This window comes from Balaenoptera borealis (assembly GCF_965194805.1).
Source record: "Balaenoptera borealis genome assembly, chromosome: 13".
In the NCBI taxonomy this organism is placed as follows: Eukaryota; Metazoa; Chordata; class Mammalia; order Artiodactyla; family Balaenopteridae; genus Balaenoptera; species Balaenoptera borealis.
Genome location: NC_138870.1, coordinates 36,533,245 through 36,552,745, shown reverse-complemented (window position 1 = coordinate 36,552,745; position 19,501 = coordinate 36,533,245). Strand labels below are relative to the sequence as shown.

The 19,501-nt window shown below is 36.9% G+C and overlaps 1 protein-coding gene across 5 annotated transcripts in view; it reads left to right on the top strand.

Annotated features, from left to right (window-relative positions):
• ADAMTS20 (ADAM metallopeptidase with thrombospondin type 1 motif 20) overlaps window positions 1-19,501 on the top strand; it is a 232,748-nt gene that overhangs the window by 185,760 nt on the left and 27,487 nt on the right. For all 5 annotated transcript variants that reach the window (XM_082349310.1, XM_082349311.1, XM_082349313.1 and 2 more), the window contains 7 exons: window positions 4,850-5,023; window positions 5,099-5,269; window positions 12,386-12,586; window positions 13,285-13,414; window positions 13,627-13,721; window positions 13,809-13,903; window positions 14,446-14,579. In XM_082349310.1, the coding sequence (XP_082205436.1) occupies window positions 4,850-5,023; window positions 5,099-5,269; window positions 12,386-12,586; window positions 13,285-13,414; window positions 13,627-13,721; window positions 13,809-13,903; window positions 14,446-14,579 (1,000 nt within the window). The remainder of the gene's footprint in view (window positions 1-4,849; window positions 5,024-5,098; window positions 5,270-12,385; window positions 12,587-13,284; window positions 13,415-13,626; window positions 13,722-13,808; window positions 13,904-14,445; window positions 14,580-19,501) is intronic.

Below are 19,501 nucleotides of genomic sequence, written 5' to 3'. Positions count from 1 at the left end.
CTTTCCCAAAACATCTAATCTGAAAAAATATTTTTTTGGAAACTATTTGCTAAATGCTGACATGGTTAAGTGATTTTGTATTTCTGTAATTCCATATTTTCTATATTTCCAAAATACATATATAAATCATATTTGATTTCAAATATAGTCATATTTGAAAAAATTGTAATGTATACATATATATCTTTTATAATCTAAAAAGATGGTAAATCTTAAGTCCCCACAGCCCCTGACCAAGAATGCAGAGCCTCTTCATCTTTACACCCAGGTTAAGTGAGTTTTCTTCCAGGAAGACAGGCTGAGGCCAAGGCCAGAGAGGATGTCTTTTTGTTCTGGGGCTGGGTGAACTATGCTTCTCAATCTTTTCTAGCTAGTGCCATCAATTCTGTTTTCGAATTTCTATGCTGCCTGTTAACTCTCTTCCTTTATCATCTTTCTTGATACTTAAGATGGTCTATCTTTGAGTGGGCTGAGACGACTAATACTCTTTGGTTTGAGGCATGTGTTGAGAAACTTTTCAAGGCAAAAATATTTGTATCTCTGTAAGAAAAGTGAATAAAATGGGAATAGGAAGGAAGCAGCAAGGGACAGTCACTTCCTGACACTGCTGAGAGACTTCTGTATTCTTCCCAACTGTAGGTATTATTCATTATGCAGACGAGGAAACAATGGCTTATAGGAGTTAAGTACTGAATAGCTTGTGCAGGTCACAGGCCAGGAAGTGATGGGGGTGGGGGGGCGGTGAGCCTTTGAACACTTGTCTGAGTCTTACCTACTGTAGTTGCTGTCATAATTATTTTATAATTATCATTTTACCTGAGCTCATCTTTATACTTCCTTAGCAATGTCTTTTACTTCCTTAGCAATGTATCTCCCCTCTTACAAGGCACCTGAAGTCAACAATTGCAGAATGTCACTGGATGACACATTAACAATGCATTCAACAGAAACGTAATTTCTATGTTGTGTTGAGTTCATTACAGGCTTATTTATATGTAAAAAGTCTGTTGCATAAACTTAAGATATATATGGATTTTACATATCTTAGGAAAATAACTGAGGGTTTAATTGATTATGTATTGACTATGGTGTAGTTGCTTAAATCACTAGCAACATATTAGGCTACATTAATACATGAAGAGTGTTCAAAACTTTGCACTAATAAATTCTGGTCAGATTTTTGGAGCAGTACCTATTCTGAGACCCACACTGTAAGAAAAGTCTTGACAAATTATCAAATCCCCAGAGAAGCACAGTCGAATTGTTATAACTATTCTGTATCAGTTCCACTGTGTTCTGTTGCAAGTAGGAAAAGCACTAATTATTAGTGGCTTGAACTCAAAGTCATTTATTCTTTACTTAACAAGACCAGAAGGTCACTAGATTTAAGTTTGATTCAGTAGCTCCACAATGGCAGGGTGCTGGATTGGCATTTCTGTGATTCTGTTGATCAACTCCTAATGGTCATAAAATAGCTGCTCCCTTTCCAGGCCTCACACCTTTATACTTTCTCACATGAAAGTAAGTATGTATTTGTTCTATGCTGATAAGGAGGACAGGTTCTAGACAGTGGGTAAAGTTTATGGAAGAATATTTCAGCTCAATATAGGAGAGTATTTGCTAAAACTGCAGAGTCACCCAAAAATGAAATGATTGCTTTCAGGATATAGTGGACTTACTCATACTGAGGCTATGGAAGTATGGGTAGGTTTGATATTCATTCATTCACTACTGCTGTAAAATAGATTTCAGGATGGAAGAGGAATTGGAATTAGATATTCCTAGAGTCTTTTCTAACTCAAAATCCTGTACTACTGCTAATACTACTGCTACAGTATTGATTCATTTGAAATAAACTACAGTTACAAATAACTGACTATAATAAAATCAAAACCTTAATCCATTAACAAGAAATTATAAATAATGCATCAAGAAAGGACTTTACTATTACATTTTAAATAATTGTTTATTAAATAACAGAGTGAGTTAGCCTTAATGAACCCATTTTGGCAATGCATGTTCTAACATTTCTTCATCTCTGCTCTACAGTAGCTAAAACAACTACAGTACCTGTGGACTGGCTAAAACTTACCTTCTCCACTTCCACTGTCAAGTCTTTAAAGCACCAGGCTATGCAGTGTTGTAGTACATGTACGCATGAATAGGAAATTTGGCTGATTTTTCCTCTCTGAGTTAAATTATGCAGTGGCGGTCAGTTAGTGCCTTCCAATCAATTATTTGTGTCATACTCATAATGATAGACTCGCATTGCCTTCATATGAGTTACTTGGATTTTTAAAGAAAGATAAAATTTAACATGCTTATAAAAATGTGGTTCAATAAAGCTGTTGAATAAGGATGACTACTCTGGAGTTACAGCTGTACCTTGGGAGGTCATTCTAATAAGTCGCTGGACGTAAGAGCGAGTTATCATATCTTCACAGCATCCGCAGCCCGGAAGAGAAGCTGATGGGCAAAGGTGATAAATTAGGCTTTGGAAACGTTGGATTTGAGGTGCCTTTGACATATCTATGTAGAAAATACATGAAAATTCTTGTCAATACATGAAAAATTCCTTGTAAATACATGAAAATATAAATGGAGAGCTCAGAATTATGATCAAGGCTGGAGAGAACAGATTTAGAAATTATTGGGACATACAAGAAATTGCTCAGAGAGAGCTCAGAGGGTATAAAGAGAAGCAAGTTATAAAGAGAACCCTGGGAGATGCTAACATTCAAAGGCTAAACAGAGAAAATAGAGTCAGTTAAGGACTCCAAGAGGAGAGTACCTGGAACCAGAGGGGATTTCAATCACAGAGGCCAGAAAGGCTCAACAGAATGTGGTCACTGGTGCTGAAGGTGTCAGTGAGATTAACTAAGAAAAGACTTGAAAAGTATCTCTTGGACTTGGCAGTTAGTATCGATGACATGAGGCTAAGAAATACTTCATTTGAGCAATGAATTCTCTCCTCTATTCAAATCTAAAATCACATCAGTTTAGTTTTTTGTACTCTTATCTCTAAAAAATGCTGAAAAACAAAAGTTACTTGTGTCCTTCCAAGCAGTAGTCCAGTTTTTTTTTTCCTTTGAGGGTGAGGTCCATTATAGTAGCTCGCTATGGTGTCAGTGAATTCTTCTGAATGCATGCTGTGGTCAAAGGATCAGTCAGCCACTGTGGATTATTTAACTGTAGAAAACGATATTTATCTGAAAGAACTTCTTGCTAAATTGTGCTTCGTGAAATTTGTTTTCAGGAATTTTTTTTCAGGTTTAGAAGTAGGAAGTTTTCCGAATATGGTTTATATTTGTGAAATTATCACTGGAAAATGTTTGCAGGAGCCTTATTTTATAGACTAAACATTTTCAGCAGAGGTTCAGATAAGTTAAGCTACATCCTGACATCTTAGTCTGCTTAATATTGTGCCCTGCGCAAAATACACATTAAGTTATTATTATCTCCATACAAAAGAGCCATGTCTTTTTTGTGAAAACGTTCAATGAGCTGTCAAAATTCAACTGCTAAAGCATAAAATGAGGGTCAATATAAGTAAGTGATGTAGATATGCATAATGTTCTTTGTAAGTTAAAAAAATATAAAAATCCTCTTTTAAGTCAGTGGTTGCCGCTTATACACACAAGACAGAAAACTAAATTTAAAGGTGCCACTAGAGTAAAATTGTTGCAAGAGTTTATAAGAGGAACTTGACTCTAACAGGTGAATTATGTTCTTAGCTTTTGTGGGCTTTAAGTGTTTTAAAATTCATGATGAAACCATATTCTGCAGAGACATATTTACTGTTAGAGAAAAAAGCAACCACTGACTCTGTGAATCCTGCAGAAATAGAGACCTTAATGAAAAACCTGAATTTTTACCCGTACACTGTCACAGTTGCGAACAGCCATGAGGCCCCATGTAACACTCAATGTGACCTCCAATCCCTTCTGGAATAACAAAGAGTATAAAAACCAAGCTCACAAATTAAATAAATACCCTTAGATGTTCTCCCCACTTTATTAATGTTGGCATCCCAGCTCTTGGTTGTGGTCAGGCCCTGCTGTTTTATGGTTTGGCCTTGCGGTGTTGAGAAAGCCCTGAGAAGTTGCCAAGTCCTTCTCCATCCCGTGGAGGCAGCACGGGGAGAGCTCAAAGGCTGCAGTCAGAAAGAAGCGGACTTAAACCTGCTTCGCCACTGACTTCGCGTAGCAGCTCAGGCAAATGACTTAGCATCTCTTAGCTAAGTCCTGGGCCCTTAGCCCTGGTGCCTCCTTTGTAGAGCTGTTGCGAGGAATAAATGTGTGGGACATGTTCTGTGAAACTTTACAAATAACACAAAATCTTCCTTGTACAGATAAGACAAGTGAGAGGAGAGGCTAAAACAAGGTTGTCTAAGTAAACTGTAAGCTTACACGGTCAGTTTCCCAAAACACCTCTCCACTGAAATATAATCACGAGTCAACAAATCAGCAAATGTTTGGATCCCCAAGCTGTAGTAGGGACGGCAGGTATAAAGATGGATAGAACCCAAACTTGGAAATTATTGTTGCTTTGAGGGAGATTATGCATACAGCGTAATTTCAATATTTAAATAATGTTCAAAACCAATGTAGTAGTAGAACAGTTTGTGTGGTAAATTTTATAGATATTAAGTATGTTTAAATCAGAAGAGAGAGCTATCAATTCGGATGGAGTATCTGGTCATAGTTTCTACAAGACTTGAATAGGTATTGCAATACTTCTTGCGTGTATTTTCTATCTAATGCATGGTATAATTTTGCTCTACTTTGCGATTTTTACATAATCTGATATTTGTTAGTTAATTATTCCAATCGTTTGGGCTTCTTCGTAGTGCTCTGTGACCTGTGGCTCTGGAGTTCAGCAAAGGGATGTGTACTGCAGACTGCGAGGCGTTGGTCGGGTGGTGGAAGAAAAGTGTGATCAGTCCACGCGGCCTTCTTTTCAGAGACAATGTTGGCGTCAGGACTGCATACAGTACCATTGGGTGGCGGGAGAGTGGCTGGATGTGAGTATTGTCAAGTAAACTTTGACAGCCGTTCAGTGAAAGAATGTGCTCTTCATTTCGTCATTGTATTTCTAGTGTTCAACGTCATGTAAGAAAAGAGAGACACATCGGCAAGTGAAGTGCATGGGTGCACAAAACATGCAAGTGAATGAAAGTTTCTGCGATCCTTCAACCAGACCTCTTGCAATCAGAAAGTGCAGAAACCCTCCCTGCAAGTATATTGTGGTAACGGGAGACTCATCACAGGTAAGGCAAAGGAAGGAAGCTGAGAATTTTCCCTCCTGGAAAACACAACTGAGTTTCAAATTTGACCCAGTTGAAACTGGGTCTAAATTTGAACATGGGAGCAGATGATGGTGTGCATATCAATCTAAGGGATAAAATTGCTGGCAGTTGGATGGTGCAAATACAGTAATAGCGACATGTATGTTAAACTCTGGTGCAGTTCTGAAGCGGTGACAACTTTGAAACCTACTACCAGGAAAGGTTTGGCATCTGTCCCTGCATAGTTGGCTGCTTTAAAAAAATTTTCTCTTCTGGTTTTATTGAGATATAATTGACGCACAGCCCTGTATAAGTTTAAGGGGTACAGCATATATCTATCTCTGTCTATCATCCATCTATCTATCTATCTGTCTATCTATATCTATCATCTATCTATCTATCTATCTATCTATCTAATCTATCATCTATCAATCAATCATCTATCTATCGCTTCTTTATTCATCTATTTATGGAAACTTAGGTTGCTTCCATATCTTGAATGTTGTAATCAATGCTGCAATAAATATTGGCGTGCATATATCTTTTTGAGTTAGTGTTTTTGTTTTCTTCAGGAAAATATCCAGAAGTGGAATTTTGCTGGATCATATGGTAATTCCCATTCACAATTTTTTGAGGAAATGCTATAATATTTTCCATAGTGGCTGTACCAATTTATACACCCACCAGCAGTGCAGGAGGGTTCCCTTTTCTCCATATCCTTGCCAGCACTTGTTTGTTTATTGTCTTTTTGATTATAGCCATTCTGACAGGTATGAGGTGATATCACAGTTTTTATTTGAAATTCCTTGATGATTAGTAATGTTGAGCATTTTTACATGTGTCTGTTGGCCATCTGTATGTCTTCCTCGGAAAAATATCTATTCAGATCCTCTGCCCATTTTTAAACTGAATTGTTTGCTTTTTTTTGATATTCAGATGTGTGAGTTCTTTATATATTTTGGATATTAACCCCTTATCCGATATATCATTGCAAATATATTGTCCCATTCAGTAGGCTGTCTTTTCACTTTTTTGATAGTTTCCTTTGCTGTGCCAAAGGTTTTTATTGTGATGTGGTCCCATTTGTTTGTTTTCGCTTTTGTTGCCCTTGCCTGAGGAGATGTATACTAGAAAATACTGCTAAGATTGGTGTGAAAGAGCATATTACTTATGTTTTCTTCCAGGAGTTTTAGGGTTTCAGATCTTACATTTAAATCTTTAGCCATTTTGAGTTTATTTTTGTGTATGGTGTAAGGAAATCATCCAGTTTTATTCTTTAGCACGTAGCTGTCGAGTTTTCCGAATGCCATTTAGCAATGAGACTCTCTTTTCCCCATTGTATATTCCTAGCTTTGTGTTGTAGATTAATTGACCATATAAGCGTGGGTTTATTTCTGGGATCTCTGTTCTGTACCATTCAGCTATGTGTCTGTTTTTGTGCCAGTATCATACAGTTTTGATTACTATAGATTTATAATACAGTTTGAAATCCAAGAGCATGGTAACTCCAGCTTTGGGTTTTTTGGGGGCTTTTTTTGTTTGTTTGTTTTCTTAAGATTGCTTTGGCTATTCCAGGCCTTTTGTGGTTCCATTCAAATTTTTGGATTCTTTGTTCTAGTTCTGTGAAAAATGCCATTGGTGTTTTGATAGGTTGCATTAAATCTATAGATTGCTTTGGGTAGTGTAGACATTTTAACAATATTAATTCTTCCAATCCATGAGCATGATGTATCTTTCCATTTACTTGTGTCATCTTCAATTCTTTCATCAATGTCTTATAGTTTGCAGAGTACAGGTCTTTCACCTCCTTGGTTAAATTTATTCCTAGGTATTTTATTCCTTTTGATGCAATTGTAAATGGAATGTTTTTTAACATTTTTCTTTCTGATAGTTTGTTGTTAGTGTATAGAAATGCAACAGATTTCTGTGTATTGATTTTGTATCCTACAACTTTAGTGAATTCATTCGTTAGTTTCAATAGTTTTTTGGTGGAGTCTTTAGGGTTTTCTATATATAATATCCTGTAATCTGCAAATGGTTACAGTTTTGCTTCTTCCTTTCCAATTTGAATGTCTTTTATCTCTTTTTCTTGTCTGACTGCTGTAGCTAGAACTTCCAAAACTATGGTGAATAAAAGTGGTGAGAGTGGGATCTTTGACTTGTTCTTGATCTTAGAGGAAGGCTTAGAGGAAAAGCTTTCAACTTGTCACCACTGAGTGTGATGTTAGCTGTGGGTTTGTCATATATAACCTTTATTATATTGAGGTATGTTCCCTGTACAATTGAAATAATCATATGATTTTTATCCTTCATTTTCTTAATGTGGTATATCATGTTGATTGATTTGTGGATATTGAACCATCCTTGCATCCCTGGACTAAATCCCACTTAAATTTGGTTTGCTAATATTTTGTTGAGGATTTTTGCATCTATGTTCATCAGTGATATTGACCTGTATTTGTGTGTGTGTGTGTTTGTGTGTGTGTGTGTGTGATATCTTTGTCTAGTTTTGGTATCAGGGTAATGCTGGCCTTGTAGAATGAATTTGGAAGTGTTCCTTCATTGGCAATTTTTTGGAATATTTTGAGAACGATAGGTGTTAACTTTTCTCTAAATTTTTGACAGAACTCGCCTGTGAAGCCATCAGGTCCTGGACTTTTGTTTGTTGGGAGTTTTTAAATCACAGTTTCAATTTCAGTGCATGTGATTGGGCTGTTCATATCTTCTATTTCTTCCTGGTTCAGTCTTGGGAGATTGAACATATCTAGAAATTTATCCATGTCTTCTAGGTTATCTAATTAGTTGGCGTAGTTATCTAATTGTTTGCAGTAATCTTTTATGATCCTTGTATTTCTGTAGTGTCAGTTGTAACTTTTTCTTTTGCATTTTCACTTTCTTGATAGTGTCTTTTGTGCACAGATGTATTTAATTTTGATGAGGTCAAATTTATTTTTTTTGTTCACTTGTACTTTAGGTATCATTTCTAAGAAATTATTGCCCATCCAAGGTTACAAAGTTTCACACTTATATTTTGTTCTAAGAACTTTATAATTTTAGCTGATACGTTTAGGTCTGTAATCCACTTTGTATTAGTTTTTGTATATGATGTGAAGGGTCCAACTTTATCCTTTTGCATGTGGCTATCCAGATGTTCCAACACAATTTTTGGAAAAAACTGTTCTTTCCTCATTGAATTATCTATTACTGAAGAGTTATTTTTGAACTCTGAATTCAGTTCCCTGATCTATGTGCCTATCCTTATATCGGTACCACATAGTCTTGGTCTTATAGTAAGGTAGTTTTATAGTAAGTTTTGAAATCAGGAAGTGTGAGAGAACCGATTTTGTTTTTCCTTTTCAAGATTATTTGCTTATGCTGTGTCCCTTACATTCCTATATAAATTTTAGGATCAACTTGTCATATTCTGTGTTAACTCCAGCTAGGGTTTTGTTAGAGATTACATTGAATCTTGATCAGTTTGGGGAATGTTGCCATCTTAATAGTGTCTTGCAATCCATGAATTGACATGTCTTTCCATTTATTTAGGTCTTATTAATTTCTTTCAAGGATGCTTTATAGTTTATAGTTTTCATTGTACAAATCTTACACTTTTTTGGTTAATTTTGTTCCTAAAAATTTTATTAATTTTTTATGCTCCTGAAAATGGAATTATACTCTTAATTTCATTTTCTGCTTGTCCATTCATAATGTGTAGAGATAGAATTGATTTTTGTATGTTAAACACATTTACTGAGCCCAGTTCTTTTTTTATGTGGATTACTTAGCGTTTTCTATATACAGAAGTATATCATTTGCAAATCCAGGTAGTTTTATTTCTTCCTTTAAATCTGGGTGCCTTTTATTTCTTTTTCTTGCCTAGTTTCCCTGGCTAGAAACACCAAAACAATGTTGAGTAGAAGTGGTAAAAACAGATATCCTTCTCTTTAGAGGAAAACTTTCAATTTTCATAATTGAATAGGTTAGCTATGGATTTTTTTGTAGATTCTCTTTATCATACCCTCCTATTCTTAGTTTGCTTGGTGTTTGTATCATGAAAATGTGTTAGAATTTGTCAAATGCTTCTTTTGCATCTATTGAGATGCTCATGTGGTCTTTATGAGTCTATTTGTATGATGTATTCCATTGATTGATTTCACATGTTGAAACAATGTTACATTCCTGGGATACATCTTACTTTGTCATGGTGTATGATCCTTTTTAGATGCTTCTGGGATTGTTTTGCTAGTGTTTTGTTGAGGATTTTTGCATCTATATTCATAAGAGATATTGGTCTGTAGTTTTCGTTCCTTGTTATGTCTGCCTAGTTTTGGTATGAGGGAAATACTGGCCTCATATGACAAATTAGGAAGTGTTCTTTTCTATTCTATCTTTTGGAAGTGTTTTGGAGGGGGAGGGTGATAATTCTTCTTTAAACTTTTGGGGGAATTCACCAATGAAGGCTCTGGTCCTGGGTTTTTATTTGTGTGAAGTTTTTGTTAATTAATTCAATCTCTTTACTTGTTATAGGTCTACACAGATTTCTACACACAGATTTCTACACAGGTTCTCCCGTCTTCCCAGAGTTTGTTGTTACTGCTGTTTGTTGTTGTTTGTTTGTTTGGTCAGTGACTTTTCTGAACTAACTGTAAAGTCTGTATTCTTTGTCTCATGTGGTCACTAAAGTCTCTATTTGATTAGTTTTCAACTAATGACTGGATAGTGATTTCCTGAGATACTTGGAACCAGTAATCTCCAGTCTTTGCCAAGGGGCTCTGTTGGCATGTGTGGGCTCTTCAACACTAGATGAGGCAGTTGACAACTCTTCCTTAACCTTAACTTCCTGCTTGAGTAGAGCCTTGACATCAGCCAGAAATGAGAGTGTTGGTACTTCTCAGATATTTCCTAAGCTTGCACACAGCCCTAGACATGTGCACAACCTTATGTATGTCCATGGCCTTCTAGTTATCTATGACTCTGTTGGAGCTTTTAAAGCCCCTGTGGACATCTCCTTTCCCAGCTTTTCCTTTTAAGCTTTTTTTGGTAGCCCATTGCTTGCCTGACTGTTATCCACTTCCTCTGGAAGCTGCAAAGTTAAACAGTAGCCTTTAATTGTGTTCAAAAATGCCTCCAAGGAGAAGGCTTTTAGCACTGGGCAAGCGCTGGGTAAAGTCAAATAGAGAATTGCAAGTGAGGTCTTTCAGAAAACCACAAAACAGTTCAAATAATGACAGTTCTCTGGAAATGAGGCTTAGACAGATGTCCAATCCTTCTGGTGGCTTCCACACTTTTGTTTTTCACTATGTTTACAGGGCTATTGATTTTCAAGCCCCCCATAGAGCTGAAGAGGGAGAATGGGAATAGGGCAAACTAAAACACACAAAGCTCACTCTTCTTACTGAGATTTAGCCTTATTTCTTTAATAAATGCTTCCTGGATTGCTGCAAGCCTTTCGTTAATTTACAGAGCTCTGAAAAAGTTGATTTTCACAAGTTTTGTCAGTTTTCTCATTGCCTTTATAGAAGAGAACATTTTCAGATGTCCTTGCTCTACTGTTTTCACCGATGTCACTCACCCCTTGGGGTCTGCTTTGATAGATAGATATTTCTCCTCATCATAGGTTATATTTTCCTGCCTCTTTGCATGCCAGTTAATTTTTTATTGCATGCCAGGCATTATGAATTTTACTTTGTTGGCTACTGGATAGTTTTTATTCCTAGATGTATATTTTGAGCTTTGTCCAGAATGCAGTTATTTTGTCGGTAAGAAGTGTGATCTTGTCTTGCTCTTAAGATTTTTTTATGGGAGACCAGTTCATTGTTTAGTCTAGGGTTAGCTATTCCTCTCTACTGTGGCAAGAGTACCTTTTGAGTACTCTATCTATTGCTGCATGTATACAAGGTTTTCCAGTCTGAATGAAGGGAACAGACACTATATTTTGTCCTGTGTGTGTGCCAGATACAGTGATTCATATGTCATTTATTTATTTAAAAATATTTATTTATTTATTTATTTATTTATTTATGTTGCACCAGGTCTTAGTTGAGGCACATGATATCTTTGTTGTGGCATGCGGGATCTTTAGTTGTGGCATATGGGATCTTTCAGTAGTGGCATGCGGACTTCTTAGTTGCGGCATGTGGACTTTCAGTTGTAGCATGCATGTGAGATCTAGTTCCCCGACCAGGGATCGAACCCAGGCCCCCTGCATGGGAGCACGGAGTCTTACCTACTGGACCACCAGGGACGTCCCCATATGTCTTTTAATCGGTTCATCCGTTGGCCTCAGTTGGTGTTCTCACATGTTGGCACTGGTCAGAACTCTGCTGTCCCCTTGAGATCCCTTTCCTTGTTTCAAAACCTGGAAACTCTCTCAAAACATTAAGCTGGAGCAATTATAGGGTCACTTTGTTTGTTTCCATCTCCCAGGGATCACTGTCCTTTATTGCCTAATGTCCAGTGTCTTAAGAACCATTGTTTTATCAATACATATTTTGTTCAGGTGTTTTTGTTGTTTTAGGTCAGATGGTAACTCTATTCCTTGTCACTCCTTTTTGCTGAAGTCAGAAATCTATTTGCCCATTTTTTTTCTCTGGATCGTTAATTTATATCTAAATCACTTACCTATTCTAGTCAAATGGTAGTACACATCACATTGTATGTATAGAGATAAATATATGCTAAACTTATATAGAGTTACAAGTACATTAAGACTAATAAATGTCCTTTATTTCAGGTAAGAACCCTTGATATGTTTCATTTCTCTAAAGCTGTGCTTATCAGGAGATAAATTTTCATTCAGTTAAGCTATTCTTTGTAGTGTGACCAAGAAAACAAACCAATGAACAAACAGAAAAAACATAGGCACTACAAATAGACAATCTATCCTGAATCTGGATCCTTTCCATACTGGTACAACTCTGCGAAAGTTGCCTCATACCTCTGAACTTTGTTTACCCATCTGTAAATGAGGCTAATAAATAGGATTGTTGTGGGGATACCATAACATAGTATATATTAAGCACCTGGAAAGTAGTGGTGCTTAACCCAGGTTAAGTTTAAGGGCATCTTCTTCTCCCTTCATAACATTGTATTTTTCAGTGTGCAGGTAACTGTGGATTTAGTTACCAACAAAGGATTACATATTGCATTGGGATCCGATCTACTGAGAAATACAAGCTTCATGAGCTGTGGCCTATAGACTATCAAGAATGCCCTGTGCTGCCTTCCCCTCAGGTTTACAAATGCAATTTTAGAACCTGTTTGCATATGGCCACTTGGAAAGTTGGAAAATGGAGCAAGGTCAGTATATAATTATGTATTTAAAATCTTCTGAATGAGACTTTCTAGTTGTGGGATGCCTAGTATTCTGCACGTCTAACTAGATATCAGAGTTGTCTCATACCCCTATTGTCTGTCACTTTATTTATCAGTTATCATCTCTTTTTCTATGTTTGCTATAACCTGCCTTAAGCAGAGACCATAACTAATACTCGTTTCTGTTCCTCAGAGAGCCTGGCACAGTGGCTTGCATTTTGAATAGATGCTTAAGCAATACTTATTAGTTAAGTGAAAAAGTAAATAAATCTAATGTATGAGTAATACAGGTTATTTGCACCATATTCCATTTCCAATTTAATTGATAGAAAGCAAGTAAATATTGCTTTGCAAACTTAGCATACAGTAATGAGTAAAAACTCAGTAGTCTGAATAACTGTCATTAATTAATATTTATCAAGTATTTACAATATACTGCTGAGCTAACTTTACAAAATAAATGGAAAGAAGCCAGTAACTGAGAAAGAATAGATTCAGTTTCTTAAGGATTAGCCCCACCTGTGACTCTCTAGCCTCCAGGATATTTTTGTGTCTGCAGTAATTCTAGCCATTATTGATCATCAGTTTGTTCCAAAAGGACCTAGTTTGAAAAGAGGAGATATGTATTTACTGGCCTTATTATCCATTATATACTTTACCTTCAAATTTTACTCTGTTCACAGTGCTCTGTGACTTGTGGAGTTGGGATAATGGAGAGAAGAGTGGAATGCCTAACTGACAATGGTTGGTCCAGTGACTTATGTTTAAAGAGTTTAAAACCAGATGCTCAAAAGAAATGTTATGTCCATGACTGTAAGTACTAGACTTCAAAAATCTAGAACCTAAGCATTCCTAAGAAGTTTTAATTAAAATCTGAAAATAAATATTTAGAGTAGTCATACACTCCACAAAATGAAAGGTCTGTTTTTTTTCAGACTATAACAATAGTGGTGTCAGTGAGTTAAATTCATGTTGTGTCTGTAATTTGTTCATTGTTGATAAGTTGTACTCACTTGTCCTTGAAGGTAAAATATTTACCAGCTGTAAAGAAATCCAAGTGAAAAACAACGTTACCAAGGATGGTGACTATTACCTTAACATTAAAGGAAGAATAATAAAGGTATTATGAAGACAGTTCCTATTTGATTTTAACATTGACTGTTGACTTTGAAAAAAGCTTTTCTAGATCTTTGCATTTCCTCTTTAGATCTATTGTGCTGGCATGCACTTGCAGAACCCCAAGGAATATATAACATTGGTCAAAGGTGAAGAAGACAACTTTTCTGAAGTGTATGGCTTTAGGTATATGCTGTGTTTTGCCTTATCTGTGCATTTTTATGGTCCTTCAAGAGAATTAGAAGTTCCAGGGTTCAGAGTGGTACTTGAATAGCTCCCAGTGGGACAAGTAATTTAGGAACACGTGGACATATTAGGACCTAAGCCAGATGTTGTCCATGCCTGTTCAATAAAAAAGATTTGGGCATTAACATGTACTCACAGAGAGACTGACTAAGAAGGATACTATGGGTGAGCAGTGAGACAACAGGGGAGGGAAGAATTTAAGACCTGTGTGTATTTTCATAGAAATCAAATTAATTCCAGTAACAAAAGCTAGGAGAACTACAGCTGAATTATTTTTCCACAAACTGGTCTTGAATTTCCCATTGATCATTTTTTATTTCTTTGACATTTAAGTTGTTGAGTGATTTTTACTTCTTTCACATTTAACTTGTTAAAATATTGAAGAGTGTGTCTTTTACCTTCCCACTTGCAAAGTTTACCATTTATCTGCATTATGGTCTAATAACGGTATCTAATACTAAAATATTTTAATGTTGTTACAGACTGCAAAATCCATATGAATGTCCTTTTAATGGAAGCAGGAGGCAAGACTGTGAGTGTAAAAATGACTACTTGGCCGCTGGACACACTGTTTTCAGCAAAATAAGAATTGATCTTAATTCCATGCAAATTAAAAGTAAGTGCTGAATCTCTATTTGCAAAATGAAAAGTATCTGTTTGCTAATGCAAGTCTAACAATATACTATATGGTATATGTGGTAGCTAGGGTATAGAGAAGGGCCTAGCATTGTACAATAATTACTTAGAATTTTTTAAAAAATGTTATTAGCTACATAGTTCCAGTGCAATGACACGGACCATGGGAACCCTTAATAAAAATGTAGTGGTAATGACACTGTCATTAGTAAAGACAGTAAGGATACTGTCATAGTAAAGATACTGCCCTTCCAAGATATAACCCTCTACCTTAAAATCCTCAATTACATTAAAAATAAGGAAGTTAATATCCTCAATGTAGTTGTATAAGCTTTTTTGCAAGGGCTTAAAGTAATAATTAACATTAGTTTCAGGTGACAGTTTGTCTAGTATTTTCTTACACTGTATCTCATTTGATCTTTTTAACAACCCTATACTAGATAAGGCAAAATTTCATCACATTGTTGCAAGTGATGAAATTAAGATGCACTTATAGAATTAAGTGATTGGCCCAATTCATACAGTTAGTAACTGGCATTGTAGGGAGATAAAGTCCCACTCACAGATCCCAGATTATGGACCTGCTGCCTTTCTAGGAAGTAATTTATAGTACAGTCAAGTTAAAGTAAATATACTTTATGAAACCTAACATACACTGAGCATCAGGCAGTCTGCCCTCCTGAAAATTACATAGTGACATGAAAAGGCAAAGAAGCTCATTTCAGAAGCAGAAACTCTAAATCACAATTGAATCACCAGTGCCTAGCACAGTACCTAAACCACAAAAAGAAACAAAACAATGTTTGTTGAGAAAGTGAATGCATGAATACATAATCTCTAAATCAGTCATATGATGGTAAACTATTATTGTCAGTAATAGTGGCTACCATTTACTGAACACCCACAATTACTGCAGTGGGGAAGTATTATACTGCTTTGGTTATGATCATAGACTCTGGAGTTAGATTGCTGGGTGTAAATTCTCTGCATCCAATTACCAGTCATGTGACCTTGGGCATCTCTCTCTTCAAGCCTAAATTCCCTCATCTCTAGAATAAGATGCCTCTCAGGTTTTTTTCTTTCTTTTTTTCTGCTTTCTTTTCTTTTTTTTTTTTTTTTGGTTAGGATTAAGAGATAATACTTGTAACATATCTAGTAAATGCCTTGCAAGTAGTAGGTGTTCTATAAACAATGGTTATTATTTAATAATATATGTTGTGTCAGCATTGCTGAGTGCATAATGGGCATTTGGGAACTTATTTGCTGTTTAGTAAGCTTTTATCTTTCATTAATTTATCAAACCTGCCATTTTGCCAGGCATTGGAGTGGGCACTGAAGATACAATGTTAAATGTATACATTTTCCACTTGCTCTCTCTTTTCCTTCCTCATACTTGTGTGCCAAAACCCCAGTCTTGATTAAATTAAGCCTTTCACCTACTCTGCACTTGCACCATGAATCTTGCATGTGGCAAGTAATACACAGCCCTCCTGACTGATCTTACTTTAAATGCATGACTCCTGAGCTTGCACGGACCCTGGTCCATGCCTCCCCAACTCTTCTCAATGTCTGACTCACAGCTTCTCCTCTGGCTTCAAACTTCTAAATTTTCTAATACCTCCACTCCAGTCACTCATTGCTGATGATCTTGCTTCCTAGCTCACCGAGAAAATAAAAACAACCAGAAGGGAATTTCCACAAACTACCACCGCCCCATCTAACCTACCTAAACCTTGACCTATAGACTTTGCCTTCTCTCCTGGTCACTGTGGATGAACTATTTCTGCTGCCATCTGAGGCAACCCCTTCTACTTGTGCTCTGAGCTCCTTGCTTTGTACCAACTCAGGAACATTATTTCAGCAAACTTTCCTTTTTTCTCTTACATCACCAATTCTTCTTCCATTTCTTTAACGCCAATGACAAATTCTTGATTTTCATTTCACTTGATCCATCAGCAGTCTTTGGTTTCCAGGACTTCTCACTCTCATCATTTGGCTCCTCTCTTGGTCACTCTTTCTCCCGTCTTTCTCACTGTTTCTCAACTTGGCTAGTTACTCTTCATCTTATACAACACTGAGTATTGAAGAACTTCAGGACTCAGTCATTCCCTTAAGGATCTCTTTCAACTTATAGATTTCAAATACCATCTATTAAATGACAGTCCCAAATGTATTCTCTAATTCAGACTGCTGCCCTGAATTCCAAGATTCAACTCCCTACTCCGCATATCCACATGAATGTCTAATATGCGTCTGACAATGTATCCAAGACTAAACTTTCCTTTTTTTTTTATTGGAGTATAATTGTTTTGCAATGTTGTGTTAGTTTCTGCCGTATAATGAAGTGAGTCAGCGATATGTATACATATATCCCCTCCCTCTTGGACCTCCCTCCCACCCCCCCATTCCACCCATCTAGGTCACCACAGAGCACTGAGCTGAGCTTCCTGTGCTATACAGCAGGTTCCCACTAGCTATCTATTTTACACATGGTAGTGTATATATGTCATTCCTAATCCCACAATTTGTCCCACCCTCCCCTTCCCCCACTGCATCCACATGTTCATTCTCTACATCTGCGTCTCTATTCCTGCCCTGGAAATAGGTTCATCTGTACCCTTTTTCTAGATTCTACATATATGTGTTAATATATGATATTTGTTTTTCTCTTTCTGACTTACTTCACTCTGTATGACAGATTCTAGGTCCATTCACATCTCTACAAAGGAACCAGTCCTTCTACCCGAATTTTTACCATTTCAGTAAATGACAACTATCAACTTCTAGTTACTCTTGCTAAAACATAGCAATGTCTTTAACTCCTCCCTTTATCTCACACCTACATGCCATCCATCATCAAATTCTGTCAGGTGAATCTTTAACATACATGTTGCTATGCACTGTATTGTGTCCTGCATAATTCATATGATGAAGCCCTAATCCCCAATGTGATAGTGTTTGGTCCTGGGGAGATAATTAGGTCTAGATTAGTTCATGAGGGTGGGGCCATAATTGTAAGATGAATGCCCTTATAAAAAAAAGAGGAAAAGACACCAGAACTCTCTTTCTCTGCCATGTGAGGACACAGCAAGAAGACGATCTCCAAACCAGGAAGGGGGGCTCTCACCAGAACTTGACCGTGTTTGCACCTGCACTTCTTTTGTTTAAGCCCCCCAATCTGTGATAGTTTGTTAGGGCAGCTTGAGCTAAGACACATGCCAAATCCCACTTTGACATTATCTCATTTGCTATCACCGTGGGCCAAGTCCATATCATTTTTTCACCTGGATTCTTATGCTTACTGACTGGTATTCCTGTTTACTCTGGTAGCACTCAGGTTTCTTTTCACCTTTCCCCCCAACTCCTGACCTAGATTCTCTTATCAATAGAGAATCCAGAGTGATCCCTTAAAACATAAGCCATGTCTTGTCTTATACATTATCTCATTTCTTTTTAATAACCCCAACCTCTGCTCAAAACTCTCCAAACATCTCCCATCTAACTCGTAACAGAATTAAAAATCCTGCCGATGGTCAGTAAAACTCAATAAGACCTTCCCACCTCCATTACCTTTCTACTCCTTCCCTCCACACTCCTCCCTTGCACCATCTGGTTCAGACACATTTGTCCCTTTGCTGTTTCTTGAATACATCAAGCGTGCCCTCCACCCCTTCTTAAGGCCTTTGCACTTTCTGTTCTATCTGCCTAGAACGATTGTCTGTCGGGTGTACCTCTCAGTTTCTTTCTGGTCTCTGCTTAAATACACCTTCCCAATAAGTTCATCCTGGACCCTCTCCACTCCTAAACTCCCTTTCTTCTCATTCTTTTCCTGCTTTATTTTTTATTTTTTTCTATAGCAATGATCACCTATAATATATGATAGCATCTACTCTATTACTTGTTTCTCTCTGGTAGCACTCAGGTCCCATCGGCCCCTATGTCATCCACTACTATGCTCTTACAGTACTTATAATAATGCCCAATACGCAATAGGTTCTAAAGAAATATTTGCTGAATAAAAGTCAACTTCCTTCAAGAAGCTATCTTAAGGGAATCTTGAAGACAAATTTGAATTAACCAAAGTGAGGAGAAGGAGTTTCAGGAGGAGACATCGTGAACACAGCATGAAATGGTGAAGCATTTTGGTTCTGCTAGAGAATAAGGAGTAGTCCAGTTTTGTCTAAGCATAAATTGAATGGAGGTTGGGGGATAGCAGCTTATTAGAGAAGTTCCCAGAAAGCAGATCATGAAGAACAACGTGTACTAAACTATACAACTGAATTTATCTTTTAAGTTATGGGGACCTTTGGGGTAAAAGTATAAGCAGGGGAGGGAACAGGCTCAGTTGGAGAGAGAACAAATTGTATCCATGAAGATATTTAGGAAGCTAATATAATAGTTCAGATAGAAGGTGATAAGGACCTAAATTAGGGACTTAGTTCAGAATAGAGAGCCTGAGAGAAATATTAAAGAGGTACACTCTATGATTTTCCAACAGATGGAATATGGGGATTTGTGGCATGGAATATTTAGAAAGAGTTCCAAAATAACTGGGTAGATGCTGATATAGTTCAATGAGATGAGAAATATAGCAGGGGGAATATGCTTGGAGAAAAAGATAATGCATTTAGCTTTGGACATGTTAAGCGAGAGCTCTCTGTGGGTTATCCAGGGAATGATGGAGGAGATAGTAGCAAAGGCTAATTTGAAAATTGTGTCAGTTTTCCCAGCCTAACCCTAAGTACCATGCATAAGCAATGGTGTGTGGATAAATGTTTAACAACCAGCTCTTAACAATCAGGGAAAAAAAGCTTGATTTGTAGGTTTTGCCAGTTTCCATGGGGTATATATTCCCACCATGGCCAATTTTAAGCTACCAACATGAGCTCATTATGCATGGAG